At 40.6% G+C, this 27864-nt stretch overlaps 2 protein-coding genes across 8 annotated transcripts in view; both read right to left on the bottom strand.

Annotated features, from left to right (window-relative positions):
- The window catches only part of PHTF2 (putative homeodomain transcription factor 2), a 130874-nt gene that overhangs the window by 52108 nt on the left and 50902 nt on the right, over positions 1-27864 (bottom strand). For 4 of the 7 annotated variants that reach the window (XM_061582137.1, XM_061582140.1, XM_061582139.1 and 1 more), the window contains exons 3-8: positions 25475-25531; positions 24279-24338; positions 15130-15199; positions 12039-12197; positions 9756-9921; positions 9011-9175 (exon numbers count right to left, since the gene is read on the bottom strand). In XM_061582137.1, coding sequence (XP_061438121.1) covers positions 9011-9175; positions 9756-9921; positions 12039-12197; positions 15130-15199; positions 24279-24338; positions 25475-25531 — 677 coding nt within the window. The remainder of the gene's footprint in view (positions 1-9010; positions 9176-9755; positions 9922-12038; positions 12198-15129; positions 15200-24278; positions 24339-25474; positions 25532-27864) is intronic. The other 3 variants (XM_061582141.1, XM_061582142.1, XM_061582143.1) reach the window with 2 other exon arrangements.
- Positions 561-3478, bottom strand: LOC133363088 (uncharacterized). Its single transcript, XM_061582144.1, has 2 exons — positions 1497-3478; positions 561-867 (listed from the first exon to the last, which is right to left on the bottom strand). The coding sequence occupies exons 1-2, from the start codon at positions 2633-2635 to the stop codon at positions 786-788; spliced, it is 1221 nt and encodes a 406-aa protein (XP_061438128.1). The 5' UTR covers positions 2636-3478; the 3' UTR covers positions 561-785.

Below are 27864 nucleotides of genomic sequence, written 5' to 3'. Positions count from 1 at the left end.
ACTGATTATTTGTGTAGTAAAGCATCCCACAAACACAAATCCACCTCCCCCAGGCCAGGGCTTTTGATGATGCCATTCTTTTAAAAGTGCCATGAATATATGCAATACAGAACTACAGAGTATAGCTAATTTATTCCAACTGCCAAAATATATTTACTATTACTGTTAGTTAGTATTTCTTCAAAGAAAAATTAAGTATTAATCTCTGGAGTTATAATATCCAAAAGAAGGAAAAGAGTATTTTTTTTAAAAAAAAGAGGGGTTAACATAAACTGCATTATTTTCTACAAAGGAAAAAAGCAAGAACAGATTGCAAATAATTGCTATGCCACAATTCTCTGGTTCTTGGGCAGACATCTCAGGGGCCACAGAACAGAGCAGATCTTCCCTTCACCTGCAGACAGAGAGATCTACTCTTGGAGGTCTCCTCACTGTAGCCTGAGAAACCTCTGCAGTCATCTCCCCTCCACCACTGGTTCTCTGGCAGTGCAAGTGAGAAAAAGGGGGCATGCTGGGGCAGATCAAGGAAGCCCATAGTTCCACTGGATTCAAAGCCCCCTTGTTCCCTCAGCATACCTTCAGAATGGCAAGAAAACTATGACAGTCCTGAAGCTGGCACAATGAATTTCCCATGCACAGCAATCAAAGGGAGGGTAACTGAAAAATGAAAATGGACCATTGGTCTCACCTGAAGGGTGATTTTCATAGGAGAATGCCATCATGCTGGATTATAGCTCGTCCTATCGTCCAAAGGCAAGAATGTTTCTGAAGTCAAGACTAGGGCGTCAGGCCCCTCCCACTCTCCAGTTCATTCGCAGCGAGTCCAAAGAGATATATCTAAACATGCAGGAAAAAAGGCCAACGGGCCTAGCAGCAAGAACATAACATAATAATAGTAACATTAATAATATCTGACTCTAACCTAGCGAAAACAGTAATAGAAGTCTTGACTTCACTAGAGAATTAAAATTTAATGTAATATAATATAATATAATGATGAACTGTAATATATAAACCATCCCAAAAATTATGTAGTTATCCTCCAACTGGGAGGGTCATGATGGCATTCTCCTATGAAAATCACCCTTCAGGTGAGACCAATGGTCCATTTTCCATAGGAGGAATGCCATCATGCTGGATGTACCAAAGCAGCCCATAACCGGGAGGGACCACCCACATACTAGTCGTCATTAAGAACCTGTTGCAAAACTCGTCTGCCAAATGAGGCATCGGCAGAGGCATAACAATCTATTTTATAATGCCTTATGAACGAGTGTGGAGTAGACCAAACAGCAGCTCTACAAATATCGGCAACAGGAGCGTTAGTAGCAAAAGCAGCCGAAGTGGCTGCTGATCTAGTGGAATGAGCTGTTATACTAGGCGGAACTGGAATCTTAAGGGACTCATAGGCTAAGGTAATACATGCACGCAACCAGCGGGATAAGGTGGAATTAGCTACTTTATGCCCCATAGACCTTGGATGAAAGGATACAAACAAAGACTCAGTCTGTCGTATATCCTGGGTCCTGGACAGGTAGGTCTTGAGAGCCCTCCGAACATCCAACGAATGCCAAGCCTTCTCGAGCGGATGAGTAGGATTCGGACAAAATGAAGGTAGAACAATGTCCTGGTTGCAATGGAAAACTGAATTGACCTTGGGACGGAATGAAGGATCAGTTTTCAGCACAACAGAATCCTTGTGAAAGACACAGAGGTGGCGAGCAGAAGACAATGCGCCCAGTTCCGAGACTCTTCTCGCCGATGTAATCGCAATCAGGAACAGGACCTTGAAAGACAACAGACGTAAAGGCACAGTCCTGAGTGGCTCAAACGGAGGATGTTGTAAGGCCTGTAGAACCTTTGACAAACTCCTTGATGGAAAACGGTGAGCTACAGCCGGCGAGCGTAGAGCAGTGCCTCTAAGAAAGCGTTTGATAAACGGATGTGAGGCAATAGGGGCGTCAGTGGAAGATACTGAAAGAATGGACGACAGGGTGGACGCATGTCGACGTAATGTGTTGGGTCTAAGTCCCAACATGAGGCCCCTATGAAGATATAGCAGCACTTGTTGTACTGTAGCCTTGGAAGGATCAATGTGTTGAGACTGACACCACCTGGAGAACGCTACCCAAGTATGCTGATATATACGAGTGGTGGATGGTCTTCTTGAGGCCAAAATAATGTCAATAACAGCGTCTGACAGGCCGGCCGATCTCAAATGTCCCCGTTCAAATGCCACGCTGTTAGGTTGAGCCACTTGGGGTCCTGATGCCATACTGGGCCTTGTGATAAGAGATCTGGCCTGACTGGGAGTGGCCAGGGATCTGTCACCGACAGTGCCAGGAGATCCGAGAACCACGGTCGACGGGGCCAATATGGTGCTATCAGAACCAGCTGTGCCCTCTCGCGACGTACCTTCTGCAAGGTTTTGGCTAATAGTGGTATTGGAGGGAAGGCGTATAATAGTCCCTCCGGCCACGGCAATGACAGAGCATCCACCGCTTCCGCTGTCGTGTCCAGGTATCGAGCGAAGTACCTGGGTAGCTGGCAATTGCGACTGGAAGCAAAGAGGTCGACTGAGAAGGGGCCGAATCGACGCTGGAGAAGATGGAACACAGTCGGATGAAGTTTCCATTCTCCCGGAAAGACTTGTTGTCTGCTGAGCCAGTCTGCTGTGAAATTCCAAATTCCTCTGAGATGTTCTGCTTTGAGGGATTGCAGATGTTGTTCTGCCCAGTCGAATATGATGGAAGCTAGGCTCTGTAGAGGTCTGGACCTGGTGCCTCCCTGTCTGTTTAAATGAGATTTGGCACACGTGTTGTCCGTTCGAATGAGGACATGGTCCAAGTGGAAGAGAGACTGAAAATGAAGCAGAGCTAAGTGGACAGCCTTTAGTTCCAGCCAGTTGATGTTTTGAGTTTGTTCTACTGTGTTGCAAACTCCCTGAACGAACTGGGAGTTGCAGTGGGCTCCCCAACCCAGGAGACTGGCATCGGTGGTAATGACAGTCCGGTGGGGTTCTCTGAACGGAGTGCCTTGGGTGAGATGTTGTACCCTTGTCCACCAGCGGAATACAAATGCTGGGAAGTCACGGCCTCGTCCCCCGGGCCGGGTTCCCCGAAAGGGCTGAGACATGCGATATGAAGCGAAACGCCTAAAGGGTCTGCGCTCGACGTTTTTGACGGTGGCCAAGACAGGCTTTCGAGTGTCCTTAGGGTCGACAAGCACTGCCCTTAATGCCTCTTCCCCGAAAAGTAATGAGCCTGCATAAGGTGCTCATGAAAGATTAACTCTGGCAGTAGAGTCAGCCTGCCAGTGACGAAGCCAGAGGGTCCGTCTGGCAACGATCTGAGCCGCAAGGGCGCGTGCTGCTAGTTGATTCGCGTCCAAGGTGGCGTCAGCCACGAAAGCAGCTGTTTTACGCAGTTTTAGTAGCGATCTGCGCAGGGAGGCAGGATCTGGATTGTGGTCCTCGATGAGGTCGTGTAACCACATCATCGCTGCCCTGGTGAAAATAGAGGCAGATGTGGATGCACGCATGGAAAAGGTGATGGCCTCATGGGTCTTGCGTAAAGCAAAGTCCAGTCTCCGTTCAGTGGCATCCTTTAGATGAGAGTCCCCTTCCCTCGGCAAGAGGGACCTGGAAACTAAACTGGAAATAGGCTCGTCGATGTTAGGGACAGCCAGTCTGGTAGAAAAGTCCGGGGCCAAAGGATAAAGTCTGTCCGCAATGTTATTAAATCGGCGTGCCTGTAAGGGGTGGGACCATTCGTCCTTGGCCAGTTTAGCGATGGGGTCTGGGACAGGGAGGAAGTTTTCAGCTGGCGTAGGGGATTTCAAGACCCTGGCCCCTTTTAAAGCGGGAGTGGAAGCTGCAGTTGGAGTGGATTGAAGACCAAGGGCGTTCAAGACTCTGCGCACCAGGGGCTGGTAATCTGAAGAGTCGAAGAGGCGATAGGAGGTTTCTGGCTCTGGTTCCGAATGGTCACTCCACTCGTCCGCTTCGTCTTGCAGCGCGAATGCGGACTCTGCATCAAAAGAGGCGTCATCAACGAACCTGCCCCTGGTAACGTCAAATGGGTCTGGAGAACCTGATGGGTTTGTCTCACTGTGTACACTTTGAACCCCGCTGTGTTGAGGGATAGCGGGAGGTTGTGAAGATGATTGACTCTGAGTAAAAAAGGACAGCATGCCCTGAAGTTGTGTAATGAACTCGTGGGAAAGCTGTAGTCCCGGAGATGTAGATGGTTGCTCTTGGATAGGCGGAACTGTAGACGGCCCCACAGGTAGTGAAGAAGAGCAAGGTCTGGGTTGGCTGGACATTGGCTGTACAGGAAATCCAGGAAAGTCCTCCTCATCAGAGGAAGCCGCAGGAGAATGAAAGAGAGTAGTTAACTGTGCATGATTTGAGTCCTCTGGCACTGGAACAGAGACATAGCAGGGCCGCTTGATTGTGCTGTGGCTAAAATGTTTGGTTTTGGCAACCGCTTTAGAGTGCTTATGTTTGACCGCCTTAGGAGGTTTAGGCTTGGTCATCTGGTTTGTCACAGGCTGTTGTATCGGCTTGGTTGCCTGGGTTGTCTCTGGCTGTTCTGCCATCATACAGATAATAAGGGTAGCTGTACACGGCACACGACTGGGGCAGAATGCACAGACCCGGGCAGGCACAGTACACGGCACACGACTGGGGCAGAATGCACTGGCAGATGGCAAAGTACACTGCCACGATGGGGCAGAATGTACGCTATGAACAGTCTTAGAACATGCACAGTACACGGCACATGACTGGGGCAGAATGCACTGGCTGATGGTAGGTACACTGTCACGATGGGGCAGAATGTACACTTGGAGGAAAGGTGATATTGCACAACTTGCACAGTATAGTCCAAATAGCTTTGTATATTTTCAATAGTCTTGCGCACTAACAGGTGGCCTGGTGCACTGTTATGGCAGTATTAGTAAATTTGATGAAAAGTCACATGTGCACAGTAGTTGCAGTGATTGTAGAAAGCCACAGTAACCCAGTGGTTGCCAGGGTCAGCCTCAGAGATGGGGTTAGTAAAGGAACTTATGTAGAGGTAAAAATCCTATCTGCAGCACATAAACAGGGAGCAGATCACACAGAGGGAGCTGACAAGAACCTGGGCTCTGCAAACCCCAACCCGTGAAGGAAAAAATCCCGTTTTGTAATACTAGTGGGTTCTCAAAAGGGACGGGAAAAAACGGCCACTAAAATGGCGCCCGTAAAAAGAGCGGGAAAATTCGAACAAAAATGACGGATACTTTGCCCAGCAACAACCGTTGTATGAAGAAATGAGCAAGGTGGGAAAAATTTTTAACTGTAAAAATGGAACCGCCCACGGTAGAAATACAGCCGCGGGACTAAGAAGGTAATCGCGGCTGAAAAAATTAGCCTGGAAAAAGACTTCGTGAAGGAGGCAGGACAGCTAGCGGACTTCCTGAAGCCGAAGAGAATCGGCCAACAGGCAAGCCGCAGCCGCGGGCTGAAGGGACTGACTCCGCGAGGAACCAAGCGTCGCAGATGATCAAGAGAGACAAGGCGGCCCAAACAAGAGAAGTCGCTAAAAAAGGGGAAGGCAAAGAGCCGCAGACATCGGCTCCTGACAGGCAAATGAAGCGCCGCCCGTAAAAATGAACGACGAAGGGAGCCGCAGCCGCAGGCTCCCGATCGTCAAGGCACAAGGGGAAATGGCAAAAGGACCGGAGAAAATAAAGTACGAAAGAAGCCGCAGCCGCGGGCTCCTAATCGTCAGGGCACAAAAGGAGGATCGGTAGAACAAAAAAGGGGGGGTGGAGGCTGCCGCCGCAGCTCCTGGCCCCGCTGAGGAAAGAGACCGCACCCGCGGTCTCTGTAGTTTGGGAGTAAAAAACACACCCCCGGGAAAACGAGAAATTGACAAGGAAATTGACACACAACACACAAACCGTGGTAAGGGATGAGACAAAGGGAAGCAACGAGACAAAACAACGTACACAAAACTCCACCCTCTATCACACAAAGACAAAAAACTTATCTAGTCACTAGCTAAAGATCTTGCAGGGACGAAAGGCAAGAATGAACTGGAGAGTGGGAGCAGCCTGACGCCCTAGTCTTGACTTCAGAAACATTCTTGCCTTTGGACGATAGGACGAGCTATAATCCAGCATGATGGCATTCCTCCTATGGAAAATAACCAAGTGCACGAGAATTATTCTGGTAACTCAGCCCTAGCTTCTACTCTGGCCAGCTCAAGCCTGGCAGGACTTGGATATAGCAGTTCCCCTGCCATGGAATCTCCCCTCCCCACTATGGGAAGGTTGCTCTGCTCTGCAAAAAATCTGAAGATTGTAGGATGTAGGTAACACTTCCACCAATGCAAAAGAAAAAACCCCAATCAAATTAAATCTAATTTGTTCCACACCTACAGGAAATACTGAAGCAATATTTTATGTATAAGCAGTAGTACTAGAAGAGCAGCAGAGCAACACCATAAAGCTTCATAAAAGCAGAGTTCTGCTGATCTACTTCTGATGAAGGAAAAGAAAAATAATCAATGCATTGCCATCTTTAACATTAAATAGAGCCTTCAATTAAAGCACTATGACTTTGTGAATAGCTTTAAACTACAGCTGCTTAACTGGAAACAATCTAGTGACAGGTTAAGTCATTTTGACTCCAAGATTATTGGGTTATCTTCCTCTCTGCAAACAAAACTACATGTCACTCTGAATCATATTCTACTTTCTCTTTCAAGACTTTTTTTAAAAAGCAGAAAATATTTAAAACTTTGTTTAAAATCACTTATACTAACGTAAACCCTTCAAGGGTTTTCACACAGGTGATCCAAGCTTATTACATCAAATGCAGAATGTTAAGAGCGCCTTCTGAACAGCCTTTTAAAAAACCAAAAACGTCTGTATTTTGCAATATATCCTGCAAAACAAAAGTTAGATTCTAGCCTTGAACTTCCTCCAACAAGGTATATAGCTCTACCACATCACTTTAAACAAATATAAGCCAATTTACATAGAAAGTTGTCGCCTGGGACTCTGAAACTTGGTGAAGAAAGGGAAAATCTGAATCTTCAAAACACCTATTTTTGTACTGCAGATGCTATCAACATTCAGTGACTGCACAACTAGATTACTATTTCACTGAAGATGCTGCACAGCCAAAATGTATTTAAATATGGCAGTTTCCACACACCTTGCAAACTCCTTACACAGTGAAAAATGACCTACTTTAAATAAAAATGATTGTTTATTAGAAATATTTCTGTACCACTTTCTACTTTAAGTCTCGAAGTGGTGTACAATAATATTGAAATACATATCAAAACATAAAAATATAGGGAAACTGAAACTGAAAAACTAGGACAGAGTTAAAATTATAATATACTGAAGTCACGCACTGGCTGAGGCTTAGGAGCACAAATTTATTTTTCAAATTAAAGAGGGATGAGAAGTGCCTTGAAGTGCTTAAACTGCCTGCCAGATGCTTATAAGCCATAATTTTAGTTTTTAGGAAACTGCGTAATCATCTGAGAGTATGGGTGTGACACATGTTAATGTAGTAATGCTGAATGTACAAAATGTAGTGGCACTATCCTTTTTCCCTGATTGTCTAATACAAGTACATTATTATACTTGCTTCCTGAAACATTTGGAATAAATTTTAAAGTAATTAATCATCATCGTTTGATCATATGTATTGTTCAAAAAGCAAACTGCACGATAATTTTCCTCTGTGGGATTTATATTAGCTTTTAAATAGCCTAGCTTTATCTGTAATCTAATTGGAGCAAATATCTCTACTGTTTTTGCTGCTTGCCAGTCAATAAAAAATTGTGTCAAGCAGACATTGCATTTCACTGCTGCATAGGACTTCAGTGGATGGGACATGACCCACAACTGTGTCAATTACCCACTCTAAAGCTGAGTTGCACTAATGGTGCAGTCTCTGTTAAAAATTCTGAGTGAGATCTTCATGTAGTTGAAATACAAGTTCCCTGTGAGTTTCTTCCCATCACATCCTCTTCTTTCTGTTAGTATGAGGAAGGATGGCTAAAAAAAGAAATGCCCATCACTGATTGCTTGCCTGAAATGGAAAATTCCATTTTGTGAGTCACCATTAAAAAAATCAGGCAGAGGTGCCTAGAACAAATGTATATTTTTTTAGTTTGTTCTGAGTGTTTTAACTACAAAGAGTGAGACAGGTCCTCAGGACCACAATGGATTACCTGATCAGTGGTAGATGAGGCAGGTGAAGAGGGTCCCTTCCCACCACCTCCCCAAAATTTTCATTCACATCCCATCTTGTTTTTCCAGCACAAAGGCATGTACATTCCCCATTCTGTAGCCCCCACCCTTCAACTGATCAAGCCTCTGTAATCAGATATCCCCATATCAGACTTTCTTCTCATTCTCAGTCTTTGAATTGTGACTTAGCTCAAGTTCCATTTCAATGATCAGTTCTGACACAAACTAAATACTGACTATTTCCCCCTCACAACTGCAAACAATCAGCACGTAAAATCAGGAAGGGGGGACCCTAAAGATGGGGCCTATATTGCAGGCTCAAATGAAAGAAGAGCCTGGATCTAGAATGATGGAAGACCATTGCATTAATGAACTGAAAATATAATACAAGCAGAATAAGGAAACCTACACTGTAAGACAACAAGCAGCTTTAGAGGAGTAGGATCTGAAGTTTTATTTATTGTGCTTTAGCACTGGTTGCACAAAAGCTTCCATCTAAACCATCAGTTTCTATATATTCACCTGGCATTTAAAAAGTGAGATGTAGTCATTTGCCAAAGTAAGAAGAACATAGCCACAGGTGCTAAATACTTTGAGAGGGTTACATTAAAGCTAGAACTATAGAACACAGATATCAGGAATGCTTCGCTGGATGTACAGAAGAATGTCAGAAGTACAGACGAATGATAACTTTGTCAGAAAATGGATAGTGCATCTTTAAGACAAACATAGCCTTGAATAAAATACAAACCCTGATAAAAAGAAAGCGGCATGCCAGATATCTCTGAAGACAGCGCCAATACTGTAAGAGGTGCTTGTACCGTAGCTTTGCACTGTTCCTTCCTGTGTGTTATCTGTGGTACTAGAGCCATCTCCTTCCCTATGTACTTCCAAATGTGCTGCTTTCCTTAATTTCCTTCATCAGAAGAGATTAAAAGTGGAAGGTATCTTGTAAGTGTCATTCACTAGCACTACAACATGGTCAGCGTTCTTGTAAGCATGCAAAGAGCTTTAAATTCAGCCATAATCTTGCCTTAATAAATGGTTTGTTATTGTACATGAGAAAAGTTTTTATCACCACTTTCTCGAAACACAAAAATCATCCCTGTCAACTAGACATCACCAGAAGAGCAACTGTATGAGTGCATTACGCCTTTAAAGCTTTTGACTAATCACTAATAGGCTGCTGAACCTTATTAGTTGTATTATGTTGTTCTCCACTAAAAGATACTGATCTGTACTGGATGCAGTTAACAACATTTCACAACAGTATTTACAGGGTAACCACTCCAATGTTTTGAAGCTACAGTAAAATTTCATGAGGTCAAATACAAATACAAGGAACTTCAGAACTAAGTAAAAAAAATCATAACCATCCAATTTTTAAAAATCTATTATATCAGATTTTAAGTAGCCTTCAAAAGTATTTTAAATGATGAAAAAATAATTATGTAAATACATGCATAAAAGGCTCACAATGTTAACAAAAACCGTACCTTCGCCTTCTTCCTCCTGTGCTTGGAAGTGGTTTAGGTGTTCTCGTTGAAACAATCTGACAATGCACAGTTCCAAGGAGCAACATGAGCCATACAGGACCTATTACTTCAGTCAGAGGTATATTATGTGTGCCTTCTATTGTATAGAACAATACTACTGCAGCAACTTTCAAAGACATAAAAAAGGGATCAGTGAAGCATCCAATCTGCACCAATAACTTATAATTCAACAAATGGCGCTAATCATTATAACAAACAAATAAATAAATATTAGTAATAAATTGTAAGTCATTTGTTGAAATCAGAAGTATGAATGGTCCAACCAAAGGTAAGCACAACACAGGAGATTTAAACATGTGATCAATCTCTCACTGAAATCTATGGATCTTAAATCCTTAATTTTTTGAATAGTGTTCCATTTACAGCATTAAAATGTTTTCTGATGTAGTTGTGACAATGCCCATAAAATCAAGCAATGGAAAATCAAGATTACATCATATTATACTGCATAAAAACAGAGATGCTTTTCGACAAATAAAATGTTTGGCACCAATTTGCAGATTTACTGATCTCAGAAGACAACTGGGAAAAAAATTAAAGTCATTGTAGCAGTCACAACAAAGTAGGATTGCACGTGCTTACAATAATATATGTTTAATATATGCATGAATTTGTTCACTGAGTACCTCTAGGCTTGTCAGCATCTTTGAAAGAGCTGAAATAATGTATCAGTGCAACTGACTAATTGCAGTGCTGCATTGTAGATAAGTAATGATCAAGCGGCTGGCAATTGCAACTTCTGTGGTGGGGCAGAGCTGATCTCCTGGTATAAGTGTCACTGCTGCTTACCTGGATGGGGTGGGACAAGGTCAGGATTGCACAGGTGAATAGGCAAGATTGCTACAGCCACTCTGGTGCACCAGCAGACCCCAAACTCACTGCCACCCCACTCTAGCCCTGTCCAAATAAGCAGCAGCAATGCTAGTGTTGGGAGGGTGGCTTTGCCACACCACATGCACCACTATTGGGAGCTGAACAAACTCTTCTATAACAGAAGGTGACAACATTTGGGGCTTTTTAACTTAGGAAAAAAGTAGGTAAACGAAGACATGATGGGGTGTATAAAATTACAGACAGTATGGGGAAAGAGATCAGTTTTTCTCCCTTGGGGCGTCCAATGAAGCTGAATGGTAGAAGATTCAGGACACCCAAAAGGAACTACTTCTTCACAGAGCACATGGTTTAACTATGGAATTCCTTCCACAAATGTAATGATGGCAACCAACTTGGACAACTTGAAAAAGGGGATTAAACAAATTAATGAAGGCTCACCTGGCATCATCTATATAACCTTTTTGGCATCAGATGAAGACCCTTCTGTTCAACCAGGCTTTTAAAATAATTTAGCCTCTGTTTTAAATTTCAGGGGGTTGGCGAGTTCTGTTTTGTTGTATTTATATTTTTTTCTTCTTTGTAGTAGTTTTATGCTTTAGCTGTATTTCATTTATTGTTTACTTATTTACTGTAAGCCACCCAGAGAACTTCATATTATGGGATGGCATAAAAATGTCATAAAATAAATAAAGGCTATCAATAACTACTAGTCATGATGGCTATATGTTATCATCTGTACCGGGGCAGTATGCTTCTGACTACCAGTTGCACAAGAACATGGGTGGGAAAAGTGCTACTGCGCCCATGCCCTGCTTGCAGGTTTCCTGTAGGCACCTGGTTGGAGTGGACACAGGTACCTGGTTAGTCACTGTGGGAGCATAATGCTGGACTAAGTGGTCTGATACAGCAGGACTCTTCTTATGTTTAACAATTTTAATGTAAACATTGCTATATAGATATTACTGCACAAAAGAAGAATTATAACACTATCATAAGCTGTCAGTACATAATGCATTTTTAGATCATTTTCTTGTGATTTGAAATCACCTTCTAAGCTCAAACATGAACACTGTAAATGAGCATCTTACAGTTAGTATATTCTTTAACCTAAACAACTATTTTCTCTTTCCTTTGTTAATCTCATGATTAACATATCCTTCTCTCAAACTTTTTTTGGTTATTCTGACACTGTAAAGGTATTTTCTTATAAGTTAACATTTTTTGGAATCAATGTAATTTAGTTTCTTTGATCTTATAGCAACATCTAACTTTTGAGGTAACTGATTTTAAAGAAATAAATGGAAATGCCTCATTGGAACTCTGGAAGATATGATTAGTCAGTTTCTTAATTAAGTTATTTACTTGACTGATGACTTCATCCATATATACCTTGAAGAAGATAAAGGACAAGGAGCCAGAAGAAAATAACCTTTGATGTTACTTGTAGCCACCACCTGAAGAAGAATGGGAAGAAAACAACTCTCACAATTCCTTTTCTAGTCAGAGAGGTCCAGGGACTTTCTGGTTTTGCTTTAGCAAACGCAGAGCCTAAATGGAAGACAAACAAATCACTTAGGCTGTATAGCAATACAGAATATTTACATTTATCATTTGACTAAGATATACTTGAGAAGTATTTGACATATTCACATGGACATACTCCTGTTTATGAACTTCTAAAGCTGTATATTGGCAGCAAAATAAGTACTGATACTTGACAGTATAGATATTTTTCACTACATGACAGATGCACCTGGCACAGGAAACCACATGTGGGAACCATCCCTAGGCTGGGAAATGCAGACTGCCATAGCACAATATATGGGAAACACTTAACAGAATATTGAATAATTTGTCTTTCTACCATTTAAAACAACAGTGCAATCATATGTATGTTTATTTAGAAGTAAGGTTCATTGTATTCAATGGGCCTTACAAAGCAGGCAAGTGTAGATAGGATTGCAGTGAAAAAGTCAGTGAACATTCAGTGAAAAAGTCCAGTGAAAGCCCAATATTTTTGCCTTTGTGATTCAGAATCCAAGAGGACAACATATGTTCCTGGCGGGTGTGTGCCTGTAGAATAGATAACTACAGTAACAGATGCAAATACTGATATAGAAGGGGGGGAATCACTGGCTGATTGACAAAAAAACAAAACAAAACCCAAGACCGAGTCTTTCCTGTAGAGTAGGGATGGGGAACCTGTAGACATCCAGACGCTGCTAGACCACATCTCATATAATCCCTGATCATTGGCCATGATGGCTGGGGCTGATGGGAGGTGGAATCCAACAGCATCCGGAGTGCCACAGCCTCCCTATTTTTGTTCTATAGGAAGGGAGTAACAGAACGAAACTAAGACCTGTATTTACTTGTCTCAGAACTTGAAAAGATCAGAGTGCTTTTTCAGGAATAACAAAAAATTTTAAAAATCCATTTCCTATAGATTACAGGGATCTCATGCTTGCCCATCTGCTATGGAAAGACTGGAACATGTTTGCCATTGCTTTCTTTTGATTTGCAGCTCTAGAGAATAGGAAACTGGCATTTGGGTGGTGCTTCTTGATAAACTAAGTGCATAATTTTACACTAATCTGTTTAAAGTGATTGGTGATAGTATGCTAAATATGATACTAAAGAAATATTTTAAGGATATGCAATGTATAGCAATCAATTTAAGATTGGCATTGCTAACAATGCTCTACTACTTAATAATGTCTCTAATCTTGAGCACTATCAGGGGTTATAATCATGAAATAATAATCATTAAAGGTCTTACGATACTAACTTCATCTCGAGATCACACTCCAGACAGACGATGTTAAAGCAATACAGCATATAATAGCTATCTGTGATTTGGCTACTTTTATTAGAATTGTTTCCTGCTACCTGGATTGCACTGTTCTCAAGGGAAAAACTACTTGGGAATGGGTATATATAGCACCAAAAACTATACTAATACAGATACAAGTTTGCTGCGGTCCTGGCCTTGCAAGCTATCACTCAGAAGTTAACCTTACAATCCAGGGTATCCGTGGTCTTTTAAAAAAATCTGAGCACACTCATTTGGGCAGCATTCGAGTTTGCTCTCATCAGTTGCACAGAAATCTGTCCATAGAGTGTCTCCATCACAAATGCCCATGTCACAATGAGCTGTGCACTGATGAGGTCCTGTGGGTCCCATGATGACCTTCAGTGGCAACCCCAGCAGATAGCCCAGAATGTGAGCTTTCCCCTAGATAGAATGTTGTGGAGCAACATGTGCAGGGACCCTTCCAAGCAATGTATGTGAAATGAGCCAGCTTGGTTGCTCCTGCCTCTCATTTATTAGCCAATAAGTGAAGTCAGAGCTGTGACTGATAGGTAAATTGTTTGAACAACAGGCAACAGGGATCCCTGGGGTCCTAAAGAATGGTTTGCCCTCCCTTTTAATGCACTTTGTCTGCTTCTGTGTTTTTTCCTGGTCCTTGGAATTTTCCTAGTTTGCCCTTCTTTTTTCCCTAGCAACTTAGGATGTATCTTTCCTGTGTTGGGTTCATCTGAGATCAGGTGGTTCCTAGGAATTTTTTTTTTTTGCAGATACTATTATACAAATGAGTATGGGTGAATGTTAAAAAATCCCTCTTCCCACAAAAGGCCTATGTGAAAATTTTGCAAAGAGGTATGTTTTCTGCTTTGCAGTAGTTAAAGACCAGGGACTCATTAAGAATTCACTGTATAGTTAACCTACAGTACAATGATATACATGTCTACTCATAAGTAAGTCTCTTGGAGTTTAATTGGGCTTACTTCCAGGTAAATGGGCACAACATGGCAGCTTACAATTTGGTTTAGGATTGGCATTGGGGAAAAACAGGGTTCTTGTTCCTTTAACAGCTGTGTGGCAGGCAGAAATTCAATAGGTCAAGCCTTTTCTGGTATGGAAATACAATTATGGGAAAAGCTTCACCATGACCACTCTTCCAATTTTGTGTTATGCCATGGCCCTATGGGAGCTATTTTGTGACTGGTGTCCCCAGCACTGTCTCAAAATTTGAAATGTTTGGTCCAAAACCATTGGTGACCCTGGGGTACAACTAGGCTAGGCAATATCCCCCATCTGGGCAATAGTACAAATTAGTGGCAGCTGGTAGTTCCATGTCAGTGGGGCAATGGAATCTGCTCTGAGTTTTAGTCTGAACTTTAAAGGAGCTGTCTAAGGTGCTGAACCTATTGTGGGAATAGGTTTCAGAACCTTGGACAGTTCCTCATAAGTAAAACCTGGAGCGGATTCCACTTCCCCATTGACATGGACCCACCAGTCACCACTGGTACAAACTGGCTTGAGTCATTAACACACACTCCTGTATATCTTCTGGTAGGAATAGGTGTTGTCCAATCACCATTGCACCAACACTTTCTAGTAAAAAAAAAAGTAAAAAAATCATAAATTGACATACTGATCAATATTACATTCCATATTTAAGAGATTTATTCCCACCTCGTACAAGATCGACATCTATGAGATCTGGCTTTACATGTCCAGTTTTCTTTGGCTTGTTTCTCAAACCCTGTAATATGAGAATAATATTAGATTATAATTATTACAACTAAAGGAAAAACAGTTTTAAAATGAAACAGGGGTCAGTAATTGTGCTGAACTTAAGATTTCCCAGGTTCTTATCTCCTGATACATGCAATATTTCAAATTTGTATCCTACTTTTAAGAAAGATTCCAATTTACAAATGTCTTTACTAATTAAAAATAAACGTTGCTATAAGAATACAGGTATATTGGCAAAACAAACAGAAAAGTATAATGAAAATTACTGCCCCTTTTATTATATTTTCCAAAACACCTATGGGAGTCAATTAAGTTGAATGATGCAGCCACATATACATACACATGCTTGCTAAAGTTAGTAAGATACTTACTTTGAAATCTATTAAATTTTGCCTCTTGGCTTTCAAAGAAACATCACCCATTAGACTTTGACATTCAAATTTTGTGGTACAATAATAGATGCCAACTTATTATATGCCCCTTCCTAAGTGTTATAAGTTTGTCTTTGTGAGAGACTAGTCTTCTAAGAACAAGAAAGTATGTCACTGGTAAAAATTTACACAGTCTCAAAAAAACTGGTAACTGTAAATGAAAAACTGGAACACACCATAGTTGAAACTATTTATATAAGCCTATAATAAGTTGTAACTTTGGAGAAAAATATCAGCACACACAAGATATTCAGGAAGAAACTGATCTAGCTACTATCTCTCCTGGCATATACAGTTTCCTATATGCATCTCTGTCAAGGTATCTGCTACTCCTTGAAGCTATGGCAAAATTTAGCATCAAATCACAATGGCTCTTCTGAACAACTCAATAGTTCTGGCCATCTAAAATGCTACAATTGCTGATAGCAGTAACAAACTTAACATTCTTTTCACTGACAGGTGAGCATATCCACTGACGTTCCCCATAACAAGTAGTGCTAGTTATATGGCTTCAAATATAAATTTGTCCAGTTTGTAATGCTCAGCTGTACCCTGAATCAAATGCAACAAGAGAGACTACTTATTTTAATCCTAATCAGATTCTGGCAGAAATTGGTAAAACCACAGTGGAAATTTTTACTGAAGAGCAATATAAAATTAGCTCAAATGCATAAATAAAATAAATGCCGTTTAGGCTCTGTAGCCACAGTACTACCAAATTCCAACACACAGATGTATGGAAAATGGGCAAGGAAGTCCAATAAACCCATAGAGGAACCTACAGCCAAAGAATTGGCAGGCATGTTCAAGCAAATATGTGAATCATCCTCCCCAGCTTTTTGTCCCTCAGAGTTGCCAAGTCACAAGGCTTTGGCGACAGCAGAAGCCACAACCAGTAGGATTCCTCTGTCAGACTCTAGAACACCTATCAAACCTATATCCCCTTACCTCCCTGGCCCACAATCCCCAGCTTCTCTATTCCCTTCCTGACAACAGTGCACTGTCCCTACATGAAGTTTCGCTGCAGTACTTTATAACAGTCTCATGTCTTTAGCAGTCCTCGTTTCCTCACATTGCTTTACACAACACATGCTTTGTTTCATGTCCTGTCATCTGTCTCTTCACTAGTGTAGTACTGTACTGTACTGTGTGACAGGGAGGCGACACTACACAGATCCTCCTGATATTAAGACTGAATTTTCTTCTCTGCTCTTCCAACCAAATTTTCTTCACCTATCCTTCCCTTTAGGTTCCTATTTCTCCGTTTTTTGTCTCCAACACTCCTTGCTTTTTAGCTTTCTGATCTCATGAGGTGTGTTCAGCCTGCCTCACAAAACTACAAAGACCTCCATGAAACCCTAGCCAAACTGGACAACACCCACTTCCTACAGACAATCAGTTAGCACCAACTTTGATGTCCTCTTCACACCAGATTGAGAATTACCCAGGGCTTTAAGGTTTCTGTTTTAATGGGCATTTTAATCCTGTAGAACTCTACATTCTGTTTTAACATCTACAGTGGTGAGGAAAAGTTTGTGAACCCCTTAGGACTGTCACATATTTCCAATTTAAAATGTTAATAGATCTTAATCTTACCCCATAATCCTAGATAAAGAACACACAATCTGATTAAACAAATGACCCACAAACATGATGGACTGTTAACATTTATGTATCCACAATTAATTCAACAGTCAATATCCATGTGTAAAAAAGTATGTGCTGATCTTAAAATACTTGGAAGAAACAAATCACCAGGAACAGATGGCATACCAATCGAGTTGCTACAAGCTACTAAGACTGAATCTGTCCAGATTTTGATAAAAATTTGTCAACAAATATGGGAAACTAAGCAATGGCTCACAGACTGGAAGCGTTCAATATACATCCCAATTCCAAAGAAAGGAGATCCCAGGGAATGCAGTAATTATCGAACTATTGCCTTAATATCCCATGCAAGTAAAAGAATGCTCAAGATTCTACAACAAAGGCTCTTGCCATACATGGAGCGAGAAATACCAGACATCTAAGCTGGATTTAGAAAGGGAAGAGGTACCGGAGACCATATCACAAACATGCGTTGAATAATGGAATGGACTAAGGAATTTCTGAAGGAAATCACCCTGTGCTTTATAGATTACAGCAAAGCCTTTGATTGTGTAGATCATGAAAACCTATGGAATGCTTTAAAAGAAATGGGGGTGCCACAGCACCTGATTGTCCTGATGTGCAGCCTATACTCTGCACAAGAGGCTACTGTAAGGACAGAATATGGAGAAACCAACTGGTTCCCAATCGGAAAGGGTGTGAGACAGAGGTGTATTTTATCACCATATTTGTTTAATCTATATGCAGAACATATCATACAGAAAGTGGGATTGGACCAAGAAGAAGGAGGTGTGGAAACTGGAGGGAGAAATGTCAATAATTTAAGATATGCAGATGATACCATACTACAAGCAGAAACCAGTAATGATTTGAAACGAATGCTGATGAAAGTTAAAGAGGAAAGCACAAAAGCAGGACTACAGCTGAATGTCAAAAAGACTAAAGTGATGACAACAGAAGATTTATGTAACTTTAAAGTTGACAATGAGGACATTGAACTTGGCAAGGATTATCAATACCTCGGCACAATCATTAACCAAAATGGAGACAATAGTCAAGAAATCAGAAGAAGGCTAGGACTGGGGAAGGCAGCTTGTGAGAACTAGACAGGTCCTCAAATGCAAAGATGTATCACTGAACACTAAAGTCAGGATCATTCACACCATGGTATTCCTGATCTCTATGTATGGATGTGAAAGTTGGACAGTGAAAAAAGCGGGTAAGAGAAAAATCCACTCATTTGAAATGTGGTGTTGGAGGAGAGCTTTGTGGATACCATGGACTGTGAAAAAGACAAATAATTGGGTGTTAGAATAAATTAAACCAGAACTGTCACTAGAAGCTAAAATGATGAAACTGAGGTTATCATACTTTGGACACATCATGAGAAGACATGATTCACTAGAAAAGACAATAATGTTGGGGAAAACAGAAGGGAGTAGAAAAAGAGGAAGGCCAAACAAGAGATGGATTGATTCCATAAAGGAAGCCACAGACCTAAACTTACAAGATCCGAACAGGGTGGTTCATGACAGATGCTATTGGAGGTCACTGATTCATAGGGTCGCCATAAGTTGTGATTGACTTGAAGGCACATAATAACAACAAAGTATGTGAACCTTTAGATTCAGTACCTGGTGGCACCCTCTTGAGAAGCAATGACTTTAGGTAAGAATTTCCTGTAACTGTTGGTCAGTCTCACATCGGTTTTGAGGAATTTTGGCCCATTCTTCCTTACAGAACTACTCCAACTCTGTGCCATTTGAGGGATTCCTTGTATGAACAGCTCACTTCAGGTCCTGTCACAACATTTTGATGAGGTTTGGGTCCGGACTTTGATTAGGCCATTCTAAAACACAGAAGTTCTTCTTCCACACCCATTCTTTGGTAGATCTGCTTGTATGTTGAGGATCACTGTTGTGTTGCATGACCCACTTTCGATTCAGCTTCAGCTCTCCGATGGATGTTCTGACATTCTTCTTTAGAATCTTCTGATACACTGCAGAATTCATGATTGTGTCAATGATGGCAAGCTGTCCAGGTTGTGAGGCAGCAAAGCAGGCCCAAACCATCACATTCCCACCACCATGGTTGATGGTTGGGTTGAGATTCTTCTGTTAGAACTCAGTGATTGTTTTTCATCAAACATAACATTTTTCATTGAGGCTAAAACATTCTACCTTTCACTCATCTATCCAGAGAACATGGTACCAGAAGTCTTGGGGCTCATCTATGTGATCTTTAGTGAACTTCAAACGGGCAGCAATATTATTTTTAGAGAGCAGTGGTTTCCTCCTGGCTATCCTCCCATGAACATCATTCTTGTACAGTCTTTTCCTGATCATTGAGTCATGAACACTCCACATTAACCAAGGCAAGAGTGGCCTGCATATACTTGAATGTTACTCTGGGATTCTTTGTGACTTCCTGGATGATGCGCTGGTTTGTTCTTGGACAGATTTTGGTAGGACGACCGCTCCTGGGTAGAGTGACTGTGGTCTTGAACCTTCTCCATTTGTTGACTGTCTGTCTAACAGGGGATTGGTAGAGTCCCAAATCCATAGAAATAGTTTTGTAACCCTTTCTAGACTGATGAACAGCAATAAATGTTTTTCTGAGGTACTCAGAGATGCCTTTTGATCGTGACATGACATGTTTCCACATGACCATATGGTGAAGACCAAACTCACAAAGTTTCTGATACTGTACTTTTATAGAGTAGGGCCTCCCAAACTCACCCCTGCAGACCTACTTAATTTCTTAAGCATCTGATTCTAATTATTCCCTTTAACTGAGCTGATGCAATTTGGGGTTCACTTAGTTTTGTACCTACCCTGACTCTTATGTACTCGTTTCCCTAATTTACACATCATTTTATTTCACATGACATGGATTTGGTTAAGATAAAACCTATTGGACCAGTTTTGATTCACAAAGGCTATCATGGTAAAACTATGGAATTTCTGTAATTATCACTAGGGTTCACAAACTTTTTCTCGCCACTGTATTCTATAGAAGAATTTTATTAATTTTGGTAACTGCTTTTAATCATTGCCAGATGCTGTAGAAAAAAAAAATTTTTTTTTGCTTTTTTGTTTTAAGAAATCCTTTTTGTAGTTGAAGAGCAGGCTAAAAATGGTTCAACAAATAAAACAAAAAAATCCCTTTCTCTCACAGAACTGGTTCTGTAAACACTGACAGCTTTGTACCCTGAGCAGTAGGGATGTTTACAGCATTCCATGCAATCAGCTCAGCTCAACTAATCAGTGTCAAAAGCTTCACTGCCACAGGCACAATAGATTACAGATTTGCCAAGAGAATGCAGAGCTCCACTTATAGTTAAAAGGAAGTTGAAAAGGTAGTTAAGAGAATGAAAGCCTTCTGGACACTTGGAGGTTATTTAAAATGATAAGGGTTCAAGTTAAACATAAAACGCATTTAAAAAGGCAAGTTCAAACAATTCTCTGTTAAACAGCAGAGTCAATAAAGCTACAAAAGGCAGTATTACTTCCTGTAAACACACACACACCAAGTGAAAAATCTTGCAAGCCAAACATAAGTTGACAATAAGACAAGACAAGAAAGAACATTATGAGCACCTTCATAGCGATATAAAAATGAAAAAAAAACTGGTTGCAGGGAATGCAATGGGAACAATAGAACAAAATACATAACTGGAGTACAAAAGGAAAATAGGAAAATTGCAGAAAAATTTGATGAAACTGAAAGAGACATATTCCTGAGACATTATTTTGTTGTGGAACAAAAATAGCTGACATATAGTGATAAAATGAAGCAGAACATGTAACAAGTCATCAGTCAACTGGGCACTAGCCCAAATAAAATCTGCAATCTTAGCAGCCACAGGCCAGGAGGACAGATTCTCTCAACAGTAAGAGGCTGGTTAACAACACATAGGAAGCAGAAGGTAGAAATAAATTTGGGAATATGACAGTAAAGACATATTGTGGGCTTTTCTAGTTACTGCAGTTTACCTATGCAGATTCTGTAACTGTTGTTGAGTAATTCAGATAATGGCCCATTTTCACTTAACAATAAACCAAACAATGGCTTAACATGAACAAGCAAATATGTGGGTTCCCACAGTGAAGATCATGGCCAGCTCCTCCTCAGTCCTGCTGCTGCTGCACTACCCAGGTCTAAGCCATGGTTCGGCTTAACATGATATCTAAACCAGTTCTTGATAGAAAGGAGATCTTCCCTTTCATTTTGTCCAAAGGAAAACTTGATTGTTTACTGCAAGTGACGGACTCGCTATGAATCTATGGGACTGGAAACTTCAAATCACTCCCAGTTTCAGCTGCTGACATATCTTTATGAGAGCTTCCCAGTCACCCCAAAGTGGCATAACTTAAAATGTGAATACTGGGGTAGCAGCCAAGTTTGCAGATGACCCTTATTCAGGATGGTACAATCCCTAACAGATTGTCAAGAGTTCCAAAATATGTATTTCCAAACTGGGTGAAAGAACAAAAGAATAGCAGATGAGATCCAACAAAAGCAGAGATCAGAATGATGTGCATCAGAACTAAAACCTAACTTCACACATATGTTGATGGGGTCTGAATTGACTACCAACAATCCAGGAAACATCCTGCGGTCATAGTGAAAAAACACTGAATGAGATATTAGTACTACATCAGTAAAAGAAATTAGTGTTAGGAATTATTGGGAAAGGAATACAAAGATAAAAGCAAGCTCTATGTGACTGAAGACTTCTGCCTGGAGGACATTGTTAATTTGGCAAATGATGAAAATAAAATAAACAAAATGAAATTAATAATTAAATAATTAAAAATAGCCAGGAAATAGTCCCATTATATAAACCTATAACATGCCCAGATGTAGAATTGTGTGCACATTTCTGCTCACCCCATCAAAATGATATTGCAAAATATATAGAAAACTTTAGTGATGTTTTACTGCACTTCTTTAGGTTAATCCAAATGTTCTCTTTTAATGCTTATATGTTTTAATCCTGCTCTAATGTTTTTATTATACTTTTACTGGTTTTTCTGTTACCTACCTTATGAGTGTGTCACTAAAGAGAATGCGAAATATAAATTAAACACATTGAGCAACGAAAATGAGAAGAGAATCAAAGTGTTGCCTCTGTGAAGCAAGACAAAAATGACTGGGCTGTGAATCACCTAGGCAATTGGTGTGGTCTAATTCAAAGAGGTTAATGTGTACTTGAACTGCTTTCTAAGTAATTGCTTTAGTATATCTGGTTTATGTATGGTCTTATGTCACCATCATGCTGATTATTTTATTTGTAATGTTTAACAATTTAATAAAAATTTATTTATAAAAAAGGATGATCAAGTGGAACATTATATCAATTTACAAAGTTATTAATATTGTCTATATGAAATTATCTTCTCTTCCATGTTATGAGAGTTTAAACTGTCAGGTAGCAGATTCACTAACAGACAAAAGAACCTGCAGTTTAAGAATGTACCCATAGCCAACAGATATTTCTTTAAAAATCAGGGAAATTGGGCAGCTATAGTAAATGTACCTGAGGAGCGGGCAACCTGACCTCCTCCCTGAGATATTGTTCTGCCCTATACATTTGTAAAAATGCAAATACTCTTTGGGTTGGTCTCTCACAGTCCAACCTCTGTAGCTTGGAAGAATTTGGTAACATTGTGCCTGTGAGCATTTGATGAGTGGTGGCAACACTTGCAATCAAGACTGCATCTCCAAAGCTGATGCATTACATTTTTGTATGTTTGTTGGTGCTTTTATTTTGCTTCTTTCCTGTTTGTAATGTTCCCAGGGGCATCTGGTTAGCCAATGATGGAGACAGAGTGCCTGACCAGATTGACCTTTGGTTTGCTTCTGGAACACAATTTTTGGCTTGTTCTTATGATCTCCAATGAGATCTAAAATAATTTCCTCAGGAGAAATCTTTATGACATCAACTGGATTAGTTTGAGGGAAGCTGAAGTGTTTATACACTTCCACAAAAGCAAATTATAAGTGAGCCATATTGCACCTTTGTAATAAGTAACAAAATGATTTTCCCACCACCCTCTGCTTCAATTGCCCGCTACCACAGTGTGTTCTTTCTTCTGTTAGGAAAGAAAATGAATGTACATGTAGCCAGTCTTGTCAGTCTTGTTTCACTTCTCCATCTCTCTCCCAGACAGAAGATATACCACAGGTAACATACACATCATATCGCTCAGCTGTGTTTTCCCGCTGATGCAACACAGTACAGTGATGGCTGCCAGCCTCACACTGAACATAAGTGCAGGCAGGCAGGCAACAGCAAGAGGAATGATCAGACAGGCATATTTGCCAGTTGGTTCCTTGCACAGAGACAACAGTGTAAAGGTGAGCAATGAATTGCACAGTGTCTTCCTGTCTGTTTAAAAGGACTCTCACTAGTTAGAGGGCTTTGTGGAACAAGCCATTTGGCCCCAGATAGTCTGCTCACAGCAGACCAGCAGAAGCTTGATTTTAATTTTTTTAGCCAGTGCACTTTCAGAGCTGGAATCTAATAGTAGCTTCCCATATCATTCCTTGAAAATGAGGAGGTGAATTTTGGGACGTTGAACTAATAAACAAAAGTATATGAGATATGCTGTCAGAACTATAGTACATGGCCAAAAACTGGAAGCAACACCAGATGGTATTATGCCCTCTCCAAGAAAGCAGGGATATATAATAATCCCAATATTACAGTTTCTTGTCTCTTTAGAAAAGTGGATGACTCTTTAGAGTGAACCTAACAGCGTAGTCCTGTGAATGTCTATTTAGAAGCAAGTCACACAGAGTTCAATGGAACCTAATCTAAGGTAAATGTATATAGGATCACAACTTAATTATTTATTTTTTACTATATTTAGCCTAATTATTTAAATAGAATGGAGATGTGGTGCTAAAGCATTTAGATGCTTTCAAAGTAGTTACTAGCTTATGAAATACTTAAAGGATTTTGTTAGTCACAACAAAGATGCAGAGACAGTTAATCAACAAAAGCGGTTTTAACACAAATTTCCATCATTAAGTACTTACCAATTTAATAAACTGTTCAAAACAATGACAGGATGAAAAAGGAGGAAAAGTAAACTGGAACTATAAAGGTAACCATGTGATAGTCAGTGATATGTGACAAAAATTCACATAAAACATGAAGGGAATTATATATAATATGGCATATGAAGAACACTGCTTAGTGCAGTACTAACTAAAAACACCTAAATATATAGTGTATATTGAGTATATAGAGAGTATATATTGAGTACTGGAACTCAGTACTCCCCAAATAAGATACCTAGAGTCTTGCTGCTTCCCCTAAGGGATGTTCCTCTACATAAAAACCTATAAGGACTGTAGCTCAATGGTAAAGCATCTGCTACCTATGCAGAAGCTCTCAAATTCAACCCCTGGCATCTGCGGGTTAGGTTGGGAAAGACTCCCTCCCTGAAACCCTGGACAGCCACTATCTTTCATTGTAGTCAATAGGGCGCCATATAGACCATTGGTCTGACTCAGCATAAGGAAGCTTCTTATGTTCCACAACCACACCAAATGACAGTTTGGACCGAAGTGAGACACAAACCCTGTCCAAGGTTCCATAAGATAAAGATTTCCTGGACCTATAAAATGTCCTCCCCCCCACCCCACCGCCACATTCAATCTGCCTCTCATGTCAGTTTTTCATTTCAGTAGAACTGATTTAAAATTACAAAAAAATACTGTAGATCTGTAAGAATTACCTTAATAAGGCCTTACTATTGCTACATGGTAAATAATAAAATAAGCAAGAATTCACAACTGGAACGTCCTTTGCTTATAAAAACTTGTGCCACAACATGGTTTTTCCAAAGTAAATTTTAATTACAACGTATCAGTGATTTTCAAACTGTACACCTGGGAGCCATGTGACTCCTCAGAATTTACTGGAGTTCCTCAGCAAGAAGATAAATAATGGAAGGCAAGCTGACCAGAAGCTTCCCACCCACTTAATGACTTTCCCCTACAATACTGTACACATTTGAAGAACATGTTCTCGAGTGCACATAGTATTATAGTACAAGAACTAGGCCCAAGAGACACTGTTCATACACTGCACAAAAAATCATAGCATACCCCAGAATCCTCCGCATAGGAATTGTGTAACAAATTAACTGATTTGAAAGCAGTTTATTAAGGATAGGAAGTATGATGTTCAGTATCATAAAACAATAAATAATAAAGCTAAAATTTACCTTGATTTCTCTTTGTTCGACAGATTTTTCCCATATTTGCTGGTCATATGCCCCAATCTAAATAGAAAAGAAAGCCTATATTAAAATTAGATTGTTCAGTGGAAAGAGAAACAACCATAGCTTCATTTTATAAAGTGCCTGATGACTTTTATAAGCAGTGACATGATTTGCAGAATACATTCCAAAGACTTACCCTTTAAAGAATTATTTCCTCCAGGATTGTTTTCTATGTTTTGCTATTGATTGAAATCGTCTCTTCAAATGCCCTTTCCTCGTTTCATACTTTTAACTTTTTAAATTGTTTTTATTCACCTTATTTTTGTCTTTTCAGTGCTGAGTGCTGATAGAAAGGGAGCCAAACAAGGCACCGAGAAAAAAAGCTGAGATATCAGCATGCTGGGGGGGGGGGGGGTTGCTCTGATTGGGCTCCTTACCGCTCGTATCCTGGGAGAACACATAGTTCACTGGCAGGAACACTGAGCAAGAGTAAGGACCCACTGCAACATTTGTTGCAGATCCCACTTGTTTCATAATATTGATCAAACATGACCATAATGCTGGTTCTTTGGTCTTGTGGTGAGAGTGTTGGACTTGGACTAGAGAAAACTGGTCAAATCCGCACTCAGACCTTAAGCCACCTACTATGTTTCAGTCTAATCTAATTACCAGAATTTTCATAATAATCACTGCATGTATGCTTCCCTGAGGAAGACAGGAAACAAATGTAAAAGATAAATAAATTTAAAACATTTTTAAAGGAAACACGTTTTCAATAACAGAGAACTCTTGCATGGATACTGAATACTGCAGAAAAACACGACCTAACATTTGGGAGGAAATTATTGCAAGAAGCCTCTTCTTCATAAAAAGGACAGCTTTTGCTATTAATTAATTCACTCTTTTCTTGGTGGCTAACCCTGGTTTTGGCAAATATTCTGCCTACTTAAATTACACTTGCAGACAGTTACAAGTGTATCATGTAATTCTATCACTATGAAACAATTTCTATCTGCCAAGCCTCTAAATAGCAGTGGAAGATGTTTTGTATAATAGGATCTAACATACCTCAGGGTTAGAACAACCCTTCAGAAATCCAGCTGTTACGTACTACAACAGGAACAAATATATTTATACAAAACAGATTATCACACCTACAGATGTTCCAAAGCAGTTTACTCACTTAGTTCAGACGAAGCCCCATTAAATTAAATTCAATGGGATGTACTTCTGAATACACATGTATGATTCATTAACAGTGCAAAGTCTGCTTCAAAACACTGCCACAGAAACTTAAAAAGAATGCTGCTTTGGGTGGCAGGCTGCCATCAAAGGGGTTCCCAAATGTGGTCCCTTTGGGAGCCACTTGGGTAAGGGCCCTATCCCTCTGGTGTGTTTGATTGATGATAGGGTTTATTCCTGTGCAAGAGTCAGGAACAATTGGGAGGGTGTATATATGCCTAACCCAGCCTCTTGGGGAGAGAAGGGATGCTGAGGAATGATGACATTGTGAGAATATGGAAACCATTCATGAGCATATATGCAGGATACTTGAAGAATGGTTAATGTGATATTGAACTCTCCTGTTCAGAGTAAGCAGTTGGAACAGAGAGGAAGATCAATAACAGCATTATGTGCCTGGGTCAGAGGGAGCAGGTGTGGGAGGTTCATGGAGCTGCTATAACCAGGGTCCTGGGGATTGGGAGGTATGAAAAGGGGGGTAGGCAATATTATCATAAAAGACTGGGGAGTAGATATTTAACCCCTGTTGCCCTGGCTCAGCCTCCCCCCATTAGTGACTTGGGTGACCTGCCCTCTCACCCAGGCAGTGCTGTTAATTAATGCTAGATCAGTCCACAATAAAACAACTCTCATCCACAATTTGATTGTGGCTGACCTGGTGTGTATTATGGAAACCTGGGTGGGTGAGCTGGGACATTAGTCCTGGGGGACTTCAACATCCATGGCGATGCTGCCTTGTCTAGGCTGGCTCAGGACTTCATGGCTGACACAATACATCATGCACCCAACACATATTGCAAGTTATACCCTAGATCAGGTTTTTGCTACAGAGGGCATCTGGTGACTGGGGGGTGAATTTATTTATTGCATTTGTATACCGCCCCATAGCCGAAGCTCTCTGGGCGGTTTACAACAATTACCAACAACATCACCAACAATTAAATTCTTACCTCCCGGATTAAAAAGCAGAGAAATTCACTAATAGGCAAAAAACCTTACAGTTTAAGAATATACCTATAGCCAACAGATATTTCTATCAAACTTTAAAAAGCAGGGAAATTGGGCAGGTATAGTGAATGCACCAGGGGAGCAGGAGACCTGATCTCCTTTCTCAATTTTGGTTAGTCTTTCACAGTCCAATCACAGCTCAG

The sequence above is a fragment of the Rhineura floridana genome, chromosome 8 (assembly GCF_030035675.1).
Source record: "Rhineura floridana isolate rRhiFlo1 chromosome 8, rRhiFlo1.hap2, whole genome shotgun sequence".
Classification (NCBI taxonomy): domain Eukaryota; kingdom Metazoa; phylum Chordata; class Lepidosauria; order Squamata; family Rhineuridae; genus Rhineura; species Rhineura floridana.
The sequence above is the reverse complement of the archived record's forward strand: the minus strand, read 5'-3'. Positions and strand labels throughout refer to the sequence as shown.

Excerpts from the sequence above, each read along its gene's own strand:
- LOC133363088 (XM_061582144.1), bottom strand. The coding sequence starts at position 2,635 with ATGGAAACTTCATCCGACTGTGTTCCATCTTCTCCAGCGTCGATTCGG. Across the intron at positions 868-1,496 it reads ATACGACAGACTGAGTCTTT|GCCCGTTGGCCTTTTTTCCT; the intron begins GTTTGTATCCTT and ends TCTTGCTGCTAG.